Source organism: Grus americana, chromosome 4, assembly GCF_028858705.1.
Source record: "Grus americana isolate bGruAme1 chromosome 4, bGruAme1.mat, whole genome shotgun sequence".
NCBI lineage: Eukaryota > Metazoa > Chordata > Aves > Gruiformes > Gruidae > Grus > Grus americana.
This window is the reverse complement of record NC_072855.1, coordinates 81,526,454-81,541,082: the sequence shown is the minus strand read 5'-3', so window position 1 is coordinate 81,541,082 and position 14,629 is coordinate 81,526,454. Positions and strand designations below refer to the sequence as shown.

Genomic DNA, 14,629 nt, shown 5'->3' with positions numbered 1-14,629 from the left:
CATCGCCTTTCTCGCAGCAGAGGTTTGGTTCTGCGCCGAGCTCCCAGCTGGGGGGAAGAGAAGCCGCCGTGCGACCGGACTGCAGTGCGGTGGGAGTCTCGGGGACTCCGTCGCTTTTGGTGCGCTGCCTTGGCTGGATAGGAAATACAGAAACTTTGGGATGTCGTCCCGGGCTGGGGTGCTCTTCTCGGAGCTGCTGCCACGGTGCGACGGCTGGCAGGGGCGATGGGTGGGAAAGGTTTTCTGAGCTGCCAGCCTGTGGCTTTCGGGCACACGGGGGACAGGACGGGGAGCGCTTAGCCAGGAGGTGCCTGAAATCATTCTCCGTGAGCGTGAAGCGAGGAAGTTTCCCCGTCCGTGCCCCGCTGCCGTGCCGTGCCGTGCCGGGTCAGCCCGCCCGCCGGTGGCAGCCTGCGGCCGTGTCGGGCCGGGCCGGGCCGGGCCGGGGGTGGCGGCGGCGGCCCCTGACGTCGGTGTGTCGGGCCGTGCCGAAGGCGGAGCCGCGCCCGGGGGCCGGTGCGGCTTTATTAGCGCCGCAGGTTGCGATGCGCGGCGCAGGCAGGGCGCAGCGAGCAACAGGAGGCGGCGCGGTGACTCGCCGCCCCACCGCCGCCGCCGCCCGCGCCCAGCCCGCCCCGGGGCGCCGGAGCTAGCGGGGTTGCAGCCCGCGCTCCCCGCGCCCGGCCCCAGGGACGGCCCCGGCGGGGAACCGCCGCCGGAGTTGGGGCGGGGGGGGAAGGAGCGGGCGAAGGGCGGGAGCAGCGCGGCCGGGGCCGGGAGCGTGCGGTGTGGCTGGGCGGCGGTCCCCGGGCGGCCGGCTCGTGATGGTGCTCCTGCCCCTCTGGGTAGCGGCAGCCGCGCTCCTGGGGGTCCGCGCTGCGCCCGGCCGGCAGGTGAGTGAGGGCGGCGGGCGGGGTGCGCTGCTCTGCCCGGGGCCGGGGGCCGCCGCCGCGGGGGGCCGGACCTCCGCTCCCTTCCCGTCCCTTCCCGTCCCCTCCTCTCCTCTCCTCTCCTCTCCTTCCTGCGGGGAGGCGCCCCGGGCCTCTGCCCTGCCCGCGGGGTCCCTCTGCCAGCGGCCCCGGGAAGCTGCCGGAGCTGTGCCCCCCCCCCACGCCACGCCGCTCCAGCCGGCCGGCCCAGGGCGCTGCGGGCCGTTCCCCGGCTGTCCCCGGGCCGTTCCCCTGGGCCGTTCCCCGGCTGTCCCCCGGGCCGTCCCCGGGCGCTCGGCTGGCGGGGCTGGGACAAGCCTGCCGTCCTGCGGGCGCCCGGGGGACGAGCGGCACCGGCCTGGGTGCAGACGGGCTCTGACACATGGAACACCCCCCGCTTTGCAGCCCTCTGTATCCGATTCTCCCCTCTCCGGCGGGGCGAGCACCCAGCTCCCTGCAGCCTTTTTCGGGCGCGCAGCCCCCCCCCGGCGATGGGCCCGATCCTGCGGCAGCCGGGGGGGTTGTCTCGGTGTGCCAGCCCCGGTACCGCACCGGTGCTGAGCCTCTGCCCCCGCTGTTACTCGGGGAGCCCAGCCGGCTTTCCTGTCCTCTGGCACCCGGAGGAAGGAGAACGGTCCACGCCGTGCCCCGTCACCACCCTGGCACCCGTACTGCTCCGAACTCATCGCTTTCCCAGACGTTAAGGCCTTTCTTTGGCCGCTGAACTTACTTCTTGGCGTGGTGTCACGGTCTATAGAATGGGCCGTTCAGGATTCCTTAGCAGCTCTATTTATGTTAAGCTTACTATGGACTCTGTTAGTGTGGTGGTGGGAACAGCTGTTTATTCAGTTCAGGAAAGGTGCCATCCCTGGAAACCAAAAGCAGAAATGTAAAAAAATGGTGCAGTACAGACCAAGCAGTTTTTCAGCCTTGTAGAAGTGCTCTGCTGTCACGCGTCGCATAGTAATTACACTAACAACTTTGTGCATGTGTTTCTTTTCTCTTCTGCAGGCTGGTAAAGAACAGCAGATCCAAATAGGTAAGTTTTTTAACTATTATTGGTGCTATAGTAGAATAAAATAAAAGAAGTAAGCTCAACAGAGTAGTTTATTTTCTGGGAAATTGATCTGTATGCAGGGAAGCGTTCCCTTGCGTACCCCCACACCGTTACCACCCAGGAGCATTTGTAGTTGCACAGTGCTGTGGCATGCCTTGGATTTGCACGCCCTCTCCTTGTGTGTGTTTGCATCCTGATACCTCTGCGTTTCTCTTTTTAAATACAAACCAACAAAAGTTAAAAATCACAGCGTGCTTATACTAGCCGTCTGAATGTCACGGCAAATCCACGCTGGGTCAGACGCTTTGTCTTCATTTGTACGCTTCTGAATCAAGGGGGAGATGCCTGCCCCGTTTGGCTAGGGCAAGCCTCGTCTTCGTACGTTTTTCTCCTGTGTTGGAAGCGTTCAGCCTTTTCTTTTAGCTGGAAAAAATGTGTCTGATGCTGAGGCGTCTTAGCGTTCGGTTGATGGCGAGTGCGCTTGCTGCGTGCCTAACGGTGGTTGTTCACTGTTGCGTTGTGCAGTGATACGCTTCGGTAAGAAGGCTGGTGTCCGTGGTGAGCGAGGGTGCCGAAGTGAGAGGTGGAACTTAATCCTCTCTGGCTGTTTTCTAAAGACGGGAAGCTTCGTATAACGAGGAGCGTGTGCACGCAGTTTGGTTTCAGAAGATCCGTGTTCACTTAAACTAAGGGGTAATTTAGTGCTCGGAGGGATGGAAGAGGTTGCGGGAAGATGCGGAAGGGAGCTGGCGTTCCCTCTCCCAGGGCGTTAGTGCAAGGCTGTGGCACCTCACGTGCTGCTTAGCTGACCAGTGGTGAAATGAGCCTTTTCACAATTTGCTGTTGAGCGTGAGCGTCTGCACACTGGAGCGTGCTCGGGAGCTTCCCAGTGAGAGGAGCGGGAGCGGTGGGAACGGACCCTGGGCAGTTCTGTTTCCAGTTGCCGTTAGACCTCCAATTTTGAGGTTTTGGTTCAGGTTTTGATCTGAGGCTTTGTTCAGAAAAGAATTTCAAGTATTTCTCTAAATTTTGGAGGTCTTGTCTCAATTTGAGTTCTGGCACTGCATTCTTCTGGGCTTAGCTTGATTTCCACCGTGCTCAGTGAATAATGGGAAGTGGGACGGTTAGGTACATTTAAACCTCACTGGCAAACGGACTTTTTTTCCAGTGGTATGCTGATCCTGTGTTTTATTTCTAGTCGTTTCCATGAGAAATGGATTGTATTTGAATTTCAGAAACCATAAGCTATACAGCAATGCGTCTTTTAAATTATACAGTACATCAGACAAAATTCCTTAATCTGGAAAATAACTTTTTGGTTTGTTTTTTTTTTTTTCCTTTAACTTTTTCCTTTCTCTCGTGGTCCCGACATTGCTGTAGTCAGGAACGTTTGAGGCGCGCAGGAGGGAGATGGCATTGCCTGGCAGAGGGTGACTCGCGTTCCCCACGCAGAGCCCCCGGCGCGGGTCTGGGTGCTCGGAGCAGGACAGGCTCTCTGCCCGGCTCTCCTGGCACCTCGGAGCTTCTGCAGCTGATGCGATCTCGCCCTCCTCTTCCTGGGAAGGGCCGGGTGGGGGACGAAGAGGACGTCGGCCGATGGGTCTGTCCACGCAGATCCACGAGTGCCCGGTCCCAAGTGTCCCGTTGTGCGGCCGGGAGTGCAGGACCCCCCGGGATGGGACTGGGTGTGGGTTGGTGCCCGGCGAGAGCTGCCGGCCCGTCTGGGTGTCCTCAGCACAACCGCACGGCATCTCGGTGGGTTTTGGTTCAGGCTAGCAGGACGGGGAGTCTGCTGGCTTACCGGGACCAGGCTGTCTGTGAGTAGCTCTGCCTTTCAGGGATCGATGGGGTTTTGCCTGTCTGTATTTCCAAATTACAAATAGCTAGCTGACACTTACAGTCATTGGGATTTGTCCTACGCTTTATGGTTTTGAACCATTAATATTTAAAGTACTGTTTGATCCTGTAAATTCTGATTGGAAAAGTATGGCTTACTCAGTTGAGAGTTTTAATGCCGACGGTAAAACCTGTGTTAGGATTGCCTCCGAATGGGCTGTCCTACTTTTAAGTCCCTATTAAGTGTCACTTTGCATCGGGGTTGTATGTTTTGATTTGGCCCAGGGCGGGCTGCTGTCAGCAGCTAATCTTTTCTCGTAGCCTGGAAAGTCATTTAGGGCAAATTAAAGCATATAGGATTGTATTTTTTTTAAACATTGGTACGGAATGTGTTATAGAGCTAGGGAGTTGTCCGAGCTTAATTAACTGCATTAATGCATAACGTCCTGCAAATGCCTGGAAACTGTTGTCACTCATGAAACAGTAAGCCGGAAGGTGCCGGCCTTGGGGGTGATGCTGCATCTCCTGCCTCAGCCTCCCACGCCGCAGAGCTTTGTTGCTGCTCGGCCATTTCTCAGGAAGAAACTCAGAAGTTTCCTTCTTCTGGGAGAAAACTCGGACGCGTAGCTTGCAAAGCGGCAGTGCGGGGCTGCCCCGCCGCCTGGGTAAATCACCTTCACCTGCGGTTCAGCAGGGGCTGTGAAAACACCACCAAGAATTTCTTGAGCTGTCTGCGTCCCTGGGCCAAGGTGAGAGTGAAGGAGGGGAACGAGGACGGAAGAGAGAGGTGTAACGTCTCTTGTGAACCTCTCTTCTTACGGTCCCTTGCCCTTACTCCCCAGCTCGCCGTGCCTAGCACTGCAGTACACTGCATCGCCTCATCCCTGTCCGGGTGCGGAGTTGTCTGGGAATTCCCAAGGAACCCATCCCCCTTTTCTGTCTTGTCTTTCTCTCTGGGCGTCTCTGCCACCTAAAGGCAGCCGGATACAGAGCGAGTGGTGGTTCTGAAGGGGTCCAGATTGCTCAGCAAGAGGGACCAAAACAGCTTCTTGGTTTCTGGGAACCACCAACCAAGGATGAAGGCAGAAAACGGAAAACTGACGACAAACCCCTGCTAGGTTGTCTGTCACCGCACCGTCTTTTCTTCTTATTAAGCAGCGCTTTGAAGGGACCGGAACAGCTCCGTGCTCATCCCGCTGTGGTTATCTGTGGGATGGAAGGGTAATCTCTCAGAACACAGGACAGCCCTTTCATTGAAGTGCTGTCCCCTTAATTCCTACAGCAGCAGGTAACTGGGGGTTTTTGCCAGCACTTCCACTGCCGAGCTGGATGTCTGCCATCCCGCAGCGCGATGGCGTCACAGCTTGTGGGTTCCACGCAGAAGATGCAGGCAGTGATGCTCTGGAGGCGTTACCTTAGCTCCGGTCCTTTTGCCCCGGTAGCTGAGCTCCCCCATCCTACGAGCCACGGGCGGGTGCATCCTCCAAGAGAGGCGAGGGAGCTCTGGGAGCTGGCGGTAGCTCACTGGTCATCCCGTCGTGTCAGGATGGGACGGTCTGGGGCTCGGCGTGCAGCCCCGTGCTGGGGCAGCTCGGACGGGCTGTCGTCAGGACTTCCCGCGCGTTTGTCTCCTTGCACAGTACCCGGCATCGTCTCTGCCAAAACAGTCGCGCTTTTGTAATTTTAATAGGTTTCCCCATCGCTATTCCTAAGTGAAGTATTTGTTAGCAATGTAGAGAGGCAGGCGTGGTTACTGCACGTAGTAATTAATCTCCATCTCCTCGCCACGGCTCGGAAAACGTTGGGGAAAAAAGGATGCTGCCAGCGCGCTCGCTCGGTGGGCGTAATGGCAGAGGTCACGGTGACAGGCGGAGGAGCTCCTCTGGTCGAAACGTTCATTTGGTCCTCTGGCTGCCGCGCAGAAGGCTGGCAAAGGAGAGTCCTCTTATCAGCGTTTGTTTACGTGTAGCGTGAGCAAAAAAAAATATCAGAATAACGAACACTAAATGAGGTTTAAACGCTTTTTAAAAGAAGAAAACCAAGTAATGTCTTCAAACTTGGGCAGCTTGGTTTCAACAAGGAGATAATTTGTCTGAACTTTCAGAAATTGCTCCTTTTCCACCGATTGCACTGATTTCAGTTTAGACTGTGCTTTTGAAATTGCCTTTCTTAAGTCGATGTTTATGCATTTGGAATTCTACTGCAGACAACCGCATGAACAATTTTCGATCAACGTAATTCACAAAATCTCACGCCTAAAAAAATAATGCTCTTTCAAATACAATTGATTCAAAAAAAAAAAGTTTAGGACTGTTGAAGCTCCGTTGTCCCCAGTTGTTGTACGGTGCAAAGACAGCTACTGGGAGCCAGTGGTGTGAATTCCTCAGTTTCATGTCTATTTGAGGGGGAAAACAGTAGGGCCAGCCCTCTTCGGAGGCATTCTCTAGCTGATTGTGTCTTGGCACGCAATGAAAGAACGCGATGTTCGTTCTTAAGTGCTTCCTTTCAACTTACACATTGTGTAACTGGAGCGGCAGTTTAAAGCCAGATAAAAAATGAAGACAGTTTGAAGTTAAGTGTTTTTTCTGTTGCTCTGTCTTTCTTCCCTGCTCATTACTGTAAGCTTTGAATTAGCAGAACAGATCGATTCTGAAATTTTAGCGTAGGAAAGGGAACACCTACGGCTGGAGTAGCATTTCCTAAGACTATACAGCTCATGGAAAAAGGGTAATATAAGTCAGCGGAGGAGTTCAGATGTCTTCAGTATTCAGTCATGTCACATTTAATTTTAATTGCCTTTGAACAAAAGGCATTTCCTCTTCTAGCTCAGCATTTAGAGACTCTGGAAAGGGCTTTTGCTGACTCAAAAACTTGACAGTTCTTTTCCACCCTTTGTCGCTGCCTTCTTGTGGCTAGCTGGCTGTTCTTGTTATTAGCAAAATAACTTTTTTTCCCCCCCTTGAGCAGAAATCTGGGAATGCCGCTGCAAGATGTGCAGAGCAATTCCTCGGTTGTGCGGTGAACACAGAATTTGATCCCCAGACTGTGGTTTCTGGCACCGAACATCCCGCTTTAAAAAAAGAAAAAAGCCACAAAGAATCTCGGCGAGGTAGAAGGCGGAATGTCAGTCTGTGAATGAAATCTCACCGCTGACGCCCGGGGAGCGTGAGGATCTCGATTTTTACTGTGACCCAGTTAGGAGGTACAGCCCAGCAGCTCTGTCTCCTCTGGGTGGCCTGGCGTCTGATTAATAAAAATGAGTTCAGAGTTTTAATTCGGTCCCTTCTCTAAGGAGTGAGATTAGCAAACCCGACTCGGGATTCCCAGTGTTTGAGGGGGGAATTACCCTAAGGATAACGGCCTAATTAGGATGCCAGTTTTAGAACCTGATCCCGTAGGTGTACGGCAGAATAGTGTGCGTTGGCCGCTCCTGCAGAGCAGCGGGGGAGCGTTAGCTGCGGGGCGTGCCGTGCCTCGTCGGGACCGTGGGCGTGAAAACGCTAACGAACTCGTCACTTGCCTGGGATGTAGTGTTTGTCTGTATGTAAAGATATTTATAGTGCGAGAATTTAAGTGTCCGCGTAGGTCCTACTAGTACCGTACGTTGCGGGGGTTTTGAAAATCCCTCGGTAACTGGCATGAAGGAAAACTGGAGAAAAAAACAGTTGTATGAAGCCATTAGGAACATTTTCCCACTGAAGTTACTCGCTGAATGAGTGAGTCTCTTAAAATAAGCAGCCGCTGCTACCAGGAGAGAGGAGCTTGCCGCTGAGCCTTTTCTCTATTAATTCTCAGCTAAAGTGTGATGCTCGCTGGGAGTGGGTAAAATTGAGCTCATTTAATTAAGTATATTTCTTTGAGGAATTCTCAGTGGCACTTAGCGGTCGCAGCCGAGCTACCCGATCGTGGAGGTTTTTTAAATGAAAGACACCACTCTCGCCCTGCTTGGGCCAGTTCTCTCGGGAAGAGAAGAGCTAGGGAGTCGTTATTTCTGTGCTAAGTCTCTTTTTAACTCTCCCACAGTCTCATACACGGGTAACGAGCCTTCGGCTTTGGCCCAGCTCTTAGCAGCAGTTTGGCCCAGAGCTTGACCTGGCCCGGGAACGTCTCCCTTGCCCTCTTACAGGATGCCAGCTAGGCACCGAACACCCTGATTCCTTCCAGGTTAGAAAGGTCTCGCAGGAAAGATAAACTCGTGCGATGGACTTGTTCCTCGGTGGTGGGAAGGGACCCTAAGGCAAGGGGGAAGGCGCGTGTGTCCCGCTGCGGGGTGCAGCTCTGGGGAGGGGTACAGGAGACAGACCTCTCTCTGAGCAGAGGAGATTCTCTTCCTTTTCTCGTCAGTGCCTAAGAATAGCCGAGAGGAGAGAATTAGTCTCTTAGGCTGATAGTGCTGTTTTCAGGATACAGGTAAGGGACTAGGCAGAAAGAGGCTTTTCTGGGGGGGCGGGGGGTGTTGTATTCGCTTGGCAAATTCAGAACCCAGCTGGAAGGTTTCCAGTCGGCTAATGTTGCTGCTAGTTAGACAGGAACCCTGACCTGACCGGTGGGAACCACATCAAACGACAGGCAAATGGCGTTTTCTTTGCTGTTTACCTTTTTTTCTCCCTGGCTTTGCTTGCTCGGCCGACGCCTCTGCCAAAGAGGTTAGCCTCGGGGAAAGGTCTGCTGGTGCTTGGTGCCCGCAGCCTCGTCTGGCCGCACCGCTCGGGCACGCGGGGATGCTCCGGCACCGGCTAGAGGTATTCCAGCAGTGACTGCTCCTCGGGAGCACGCCTTGGGTTTAGCACGCGTTGCCTTCGCTCGGGGTCGTGCCGTTGAGCTTCTGTAGCGCTACCTGAGGATTTCTTCAGAGCCGTCAGCAGCACGCGGGTTTGCTGGTCTTCCAGCTTCCACGTATCGCAGTAAAGTGCGGGATTTAGGTACAGATTTGTAAAGTTCTGCGTTGTTTTTTTTTTTTTTTTTAATAGTTAGCTTGTCTGTTGTTTTTGAACTGTGTTACTCAAGTTCTGCGCAGAGGAAGGGCAGTAGCGGGTTTGTTAGAGGAGATCTGCAGAGGGAGAAGTTACTGCTTATACCACTGCTGACATGGAGTAATTCACCAGCGGTATGGGATATCCACTGGAGCCTTTTCCCTGTTTCAGGTTCCTAAGACCGCAGAAATCTCTGCCCAAATGGTAATTATAACCAAGCACGGCACTTCATTTCCAAAATCCGAATGGAGATCTTGCCGCAGGCGCGGGCGACTCTGTTTCGGGTGTATGAAGGGGTCGCGTGGCATTTCTTACTGTGGCTGTTAAGCAAACCTAAACCCCAGGAAACTCCCCAGATAAATGTAAATGAACATTTCAGGGTTTTCTCTGCAAGTTTTATGAAAATAGAGCCATGAAAGGCCTGCTTCTTGAAAATTTTGGCATGTGGAGGGTATTTTGCATGCGCTTAACGTGTATCCCAGCATCTGTGGCGCGTGTTTCCTTGAGGCGCGTAACTGGGCACAGCTTCTTGCGTTTGTCCGCCTTGGCGTGATCCAGAGGCTTTCCCCGACGCCAAAGTGGCCTTCCTCTCGCCTTATCCCTGCTTCGCCGTACCTGGCTTAACGCCATCACGCGTCGAACGCTTTTCTTCTTCTTTGTTACGTGTCCTCGCAGCGTCCGTGCAGAAGCAGCACAGGGCGTTGTTGTGATACCAATTGGTAGCGTTAAGGCGACCCGCGCGAGGATTTATAAGCCGGCTAAGGAGAGCGGCGAGACGCGCCCCGCGTTTCCCGACATCCGATTGGCGAGCTTATGTCCCGACTAGCGATCTAGTAGACAATTCAACGCGCGTTGGTGTGGGAGGCGGCACTGACCCCCGTCCTCGTAACGCCCGCCCAGGTTTCGATCGTTCTGCAGCAGAACTTGTTGGTGCAGTGATGTGGAGTAGCTCCAACAGGGATCCGAAACGGGGGGTTCGGGAAGGGGAGGTGGGAGGCCGCGGGGTCCTACGCGAGTGGCGTCTGGCGCGAGGCTTGAGCACCGGGAACTGGGGCGTTGGGTCATGGGCGCGCCGCAACCGGCGTGCTCGGAGCGTGCGCAGCCCCCAGCAGCGCAGGCGAGGGCTTGTTGCCGTGTGCCCTGGCATGTACCGGTTGTGCTGGTGGCTGCACATCTGGCCCTCGGGCTGCAGGCTCGTTCCCTGCCCTCGTTCTAATTTTAGTTTGGTGTTGGGTATTTTCTCTTGGCAGAATTAGGAAAAAGCAGACCGAGACCGTACGGGTTAGTGATTCCAATTAGCACCAATGCCGACGGAAGCTACGTCTCCAATATCCTCTCTGCAAGTCACCAAAGACGATCGACACGGGAGGTATCGCAGAGCCCCAAACAGCTGTATTTTAACGTCACTGCCTTCGGAAGGGAATTCCATCTCCGGCTGAAACCCAACGCTCGTTTAGTGGCTCCCGAGGCCGTGGTGGAGTGGTACGAAGACTCTGTGCAGACTGGAAGCGATGCTGGTAACGCGAGTCAGCCCAGACCCGCCGCGGAGAGACTGCGCGAGAGGGAGCCCCTGTGGACCAACTGCGCCTACGTGGGAGACATAACGGACATCCCCGGAGCTTCTGTCGCTATTAGCAATTGCGACGGTCTGGTAAGGCTTCCCTAATGGCGTTAACCTCTGGTTTTGTACCACTTTGTACGCAGCTTTTGTTGCTTTTAACTACATGTTGCTAATGCTATCCTTTCAAGAACTTAATTTCTTAAATCCCTTAGAAAATGCCTCAGTACATGTTGATGTATTCAGCCCTACCGCTTTATTCTGGGATAATTTCTCTGGGTTTGGTGAGCGAAGCCCTTAATGTCACTGGTGTGACAGAGAAATCAAACCTGCGTTTCGTCGGTTTTCCTTTTTATTTTCATGAGGCGTCACAGATGGGAACATGAATAATGGAGCCATTTGAAGACTTAAAAGACAATCTTTTGGTGAACAAACGTAGAATTTGGTGTCCAAATCGTCACTGTGTACTTCTCGGGTAGGAAAATTGTGGGCGGCTCTGTAGTCCAAGAATAGCAACAGATTTAAGTTTTAAAGGGTTTATTTATAAAATAAGCATGCTTTTTGGTGTCTTACATGCAGTTTTGTTTGATCAGAAGGTGTCATCCGAGAATGGAGCGGTTCCCATCCGTAAGGGGTTCGTTCTCAAGCTGGCTGCTTGCTGCGTTAGTTGAAAGCGCCTGGTATTTCATTGTGGCTTCAGCAGATGCGATGGCTGGCTTGGTACACAAATCCCATATTGAAAGACTGGGCATATATCGAGCACGCATACCATTCGTTAATTCAATCATGCGGTAAAGAAAGCCAACAATACTTACCTTGTGCTCTTTAAGTAGCAGGAGCAGCGGTGGAACACGGCTGCGACATCCAGGAAGATTAATGTGCTGGTTACTCTGCCGCTCTTCGGGAGAGGAATCATATGAACGAGCCTGCAACAAGTATCCCTTCTTGGCAATAGGTTTCCCTCTTCCCGTCACATGCCGCACGTTAACGATTTGATTCCATTTTGCGATAAGTACTGGCTCGCAAACCTCCCGGCTCTGCAGAGCGCCCCAGTCACCGTGCCAGTAATGGCATAAACGTCTGCCGCTCCCGAGTGGGAGCCTGGCGCTCCGCACGGCCAGCACCCCTGGGCTTGCCGCGCGTAAAGAAAGGAAACGCCGGCGGTGGTTCCGCCTGAGGTGATCAGCTAACGTCGGTTTGGTGTGGTTGGTTGGGGCTTTTTGGAGAATCCGTAGGCAGCGTGCTGCGTTTGCAAAGGCCGTGCAGACGTCTGCCTGGATGGACGTAGCTTCAGCTGTGGCTCTTAGAGTGAACGAGACCCTCGGGTCGAGAGCTGTATTTTAGCCGTAATCCTGACCGAAGGTCTTGTGGTAAGTGAGACAGCGCTTTAAGGCAATAAATTGGATTAAATGGAATTAGATGAGGGAGTACAGCTGAGATTGCCATGTGGCTGACAAGCTGCTGCGTTGGGTTTTCAGTTAACTCAAGTGACGTAGTTGCCGTCTTCGCAAAGCTCCGCATGTAAAGACGACCGCAGGTACCGAAGGGCTGAAGGACTGGAGATTTCTCGGTTGTGTGGCTTATTGCCGCTCGTTTCCCATAGCGCCCAGAAGCCCTCGGTGCTTTCCGTGGTTTTAGGGCCTGGACTAGGAGACCATGAGCTTTTTATCTGAGGAGGGCGGTGGGTCAGTGCTCCGGACTCACTATTGTCTTGGGTCGCCTCAGCCCAAGGTGTCTCCTGCAGCCATCGAGGGGCTTCTGGCTTCTCTGCTGCTGTCCTGTGCCTCTCTCAACCAAGGTGGAATATTTGATCCTCGGTGTATCCTAACGATGTGAAGAGGGAGATAATATGGCTGAACAGAAACTGGAACAAGAGTGAGAAATTCTAGGGCCGCGTGTCTGTCGGAAAGATTTATTTTCGACTTCGGAGGAATTTAGACGCTCTCCAGCGGAGCCAGCCAGGGTCTTACCTTTTGGGAGAAAGTAAGGGGAATCCCTGGGGCAGCAATTCGCTCAACGTGTGCCTTATAAAAGAAGTGTGATATCGTAAGTAACAGAAAAAGAATCTTGGCTTGCCACAAGTTAGCGAAAGACCCCACAAGTTGTGTTTCGTGCATAAGGAGGTTTTTTTTAATCATGACTCATAAGACCCTGCCGATAGTGGGGCAAAGCTGCATGTTGTGCTACCGTGTCCTTCACAGCGGTTGCTGAATTTCATGTTGGTTAGTGTTTGCTCCCAGCACTAGGTGTATGGTTAGCAGGAACATAAGGGTGCTGCGCTTTGTTTGCTTGATTGTAAATACACGGAATAATTGGCATTTGCACTAGGAAAGCAAGAGCTTGCCCCTGGTCTCTTCCCGAATCTAAACTTACATCTAAAAACCAAAATATTTGAGCACTTGTGAAGTAGTTGACACATCTACTTTTGCAGTAGAAGTCATCTGCGTGCCAGCAGTTTTGCAAATTCCTACCTTCACATCTGCTTACTATCCCTGGAAAATAACCCTGTTTGAAAAATCGCATGCGCGCGCATGCACTCGTCATAGCAAAGAGCACTGGGTTGCGTAGAAGCTGCCGGTTGGTTTTCTGACTGTGTTTGAGAAAGCTGGTGCTTGCCCAGGTTTCTGCTGTATCTTTCTGCTGTCGTTTTGGTCAAACCAGCAATATTTACCCTCACAATCTAGAGCGGGTTTACCAAATACTTGCCAGAGTTGCAGCAAAACTTGTAACTGAGTTACAGTCGTGGAGCAAAATCATCCTCCGGGTGAGGTGGAGAATCCTGCCGGGGCTCACCTGGAGAATTTACCTCCTGGGAACCCGTCGCTGGGACCCGCTCTAGTCACCGCTGCTTTACCTACTGCCTGTGGTCGCGTTACTAGAGCTTGCTCTGCAGCGGCAGAATTTGGAGTTCCGAGGGTGCTGCCGTAGGGCAGAAGCGGTGGTGCAGCGCTGGGAAGGGAAGGGTGCTGCTGAAACACCCGATAGTTTGTCTAGCGGTTTATCCCGGTGCCGTGCCGCCGTTCCTCAGCCGCAAGTCAGCGCACCCTTGGGCTCGGGGGGCTGGAGAAACTGAAGCCTCGGATCTCGGACCAGAAGAGCTCTTAGTAACTTCTGCAGATGGTGGAATTGCAGTTCCACAGGTTTAAAGTCCACTGATTGATCCTTTGCCTTTTCTTCATCTGGCTTTGGTTTCGTAAACGCTCAGAGGCAGAACGCGTTGTAGCGGCGGAAGGACGTATGCTGCGTGGGCGCGACAAGGCCAGGCAGGAGGCTCCGCTCGCCCAGACCACGCTTGCGGGGAATGTGCGTTCCCCTCGGTGTTCCTCGTCCTTAAAGTCTTGTGTTCCTGCGTCTCCTTTCAGCTTGTCCTTCCTTTTAGTGCCTGTGCAGTAACATCTCCCCTCGGTACTCTTCTGCTGTCCATCTCGTTAGGCTCGGACTGAGGAGGGGGAGTAAGCGTTACTAAGGGTCGTGGCAAGCCTCCCCTAGTCACGTCTGAGTAGGGGCTTCCCCTTTCTCCTCCGTATAACGGTCAGATCGTTCGAACAGTCATTAAGAACTCGATGTGAAAGATCCGATGCAGCACGTCAGCCTGCGTCAGAGGCGCCTTCTCCTCTGGATAGCTGTGGGAATGCGTTTTGTGTCTCCGCACCCACCGCAGTGTTCCATCTCACGCAGGCTGCTAAGCAAGGTCGTTAACCCGCTCGTGGGGGAGCGCGCGCTGGGCGCGGGTTTCGTGGCCGACATCCCGGTCGGGGATGCTGCCGGAGGTTTAACGGCTCAACTGTTGAAAAGTTACTGAAGTTTATCTGACCTTGTAATTTTGTCGCTAAGAAAGCATTGGTATGCAGCCTGAGGAGCATATGGTTTAGGAAAGTGGGAAAAGAACTGCAAGATGTTCCAGGAGGTGGGGACACGGGAGCAGATTTGGCAGGCGGCAGTTTTTGCAGGTTGCTTTCGCCTGGTGCCGTGCTGGATCTGCTGCGGCAGACGCGCACGATGACCAGCCTCCAAAAACCATTGCAAGCGTTTCGGGTTGTAAATAAGCAGAAGGCAGCAAACTGAGCATTTAGAAATAACACAGTAAAAGTTTTGAACCAGTCTGTACCTTCTGCTGCAGAGAAAATGACTTCAGTTTCTTTCTTCCTTCTGTAACAAATCCCAAGTGGCTGTCAGCGTGCGATGCCTTTGGGTGGTACTTGGGCTTTGAGCGATGTTTCTCTAGGCGCGTGCCTCCTCGGGTGAGTCGTGGTCTGGTTTGTGTTCCCATCCATGC

At 53.5% G+C, this 14,629-nt stretch overlaps 1 protein-coding gene across 4 annotated transcripts in view; it reads left to right on the top strand.

The window, feature by feature from the left end:
- Positions 1-534: 534 nt before the first annotated feature.
- ADAMTS3 (ADAM metallopeptidase with thrombospondin type 1 motif 3) overlaps positions 535-14,629 on the top strand; it is a 109,376-nt gene continuing 95,281 nt past the window's right edge. For 3 of the 4 annotated variants that reach the window (XM_054823751.1, XM_054823752.1, XM_054823750.1), the window contains exons 1-3: positions 535-893; positions 1,941-1,968; positions 10,046-10,446. In XM_054823751.1, the coding sequence (XP_054679726.1) occupies positions 825-893; positions 1,941-1,968; positions 10,046-10,446 (498 nt within the window). In that variant the 5' untranslated portion in view covers positions 535-824. The remainder of the gene's footprint in view (positions 894-1,940; positions 1,969-10,045; positions 10,447-14,629) is intronic. The other variant, XM_054823753.1, reaches the window with a different exon arrangement.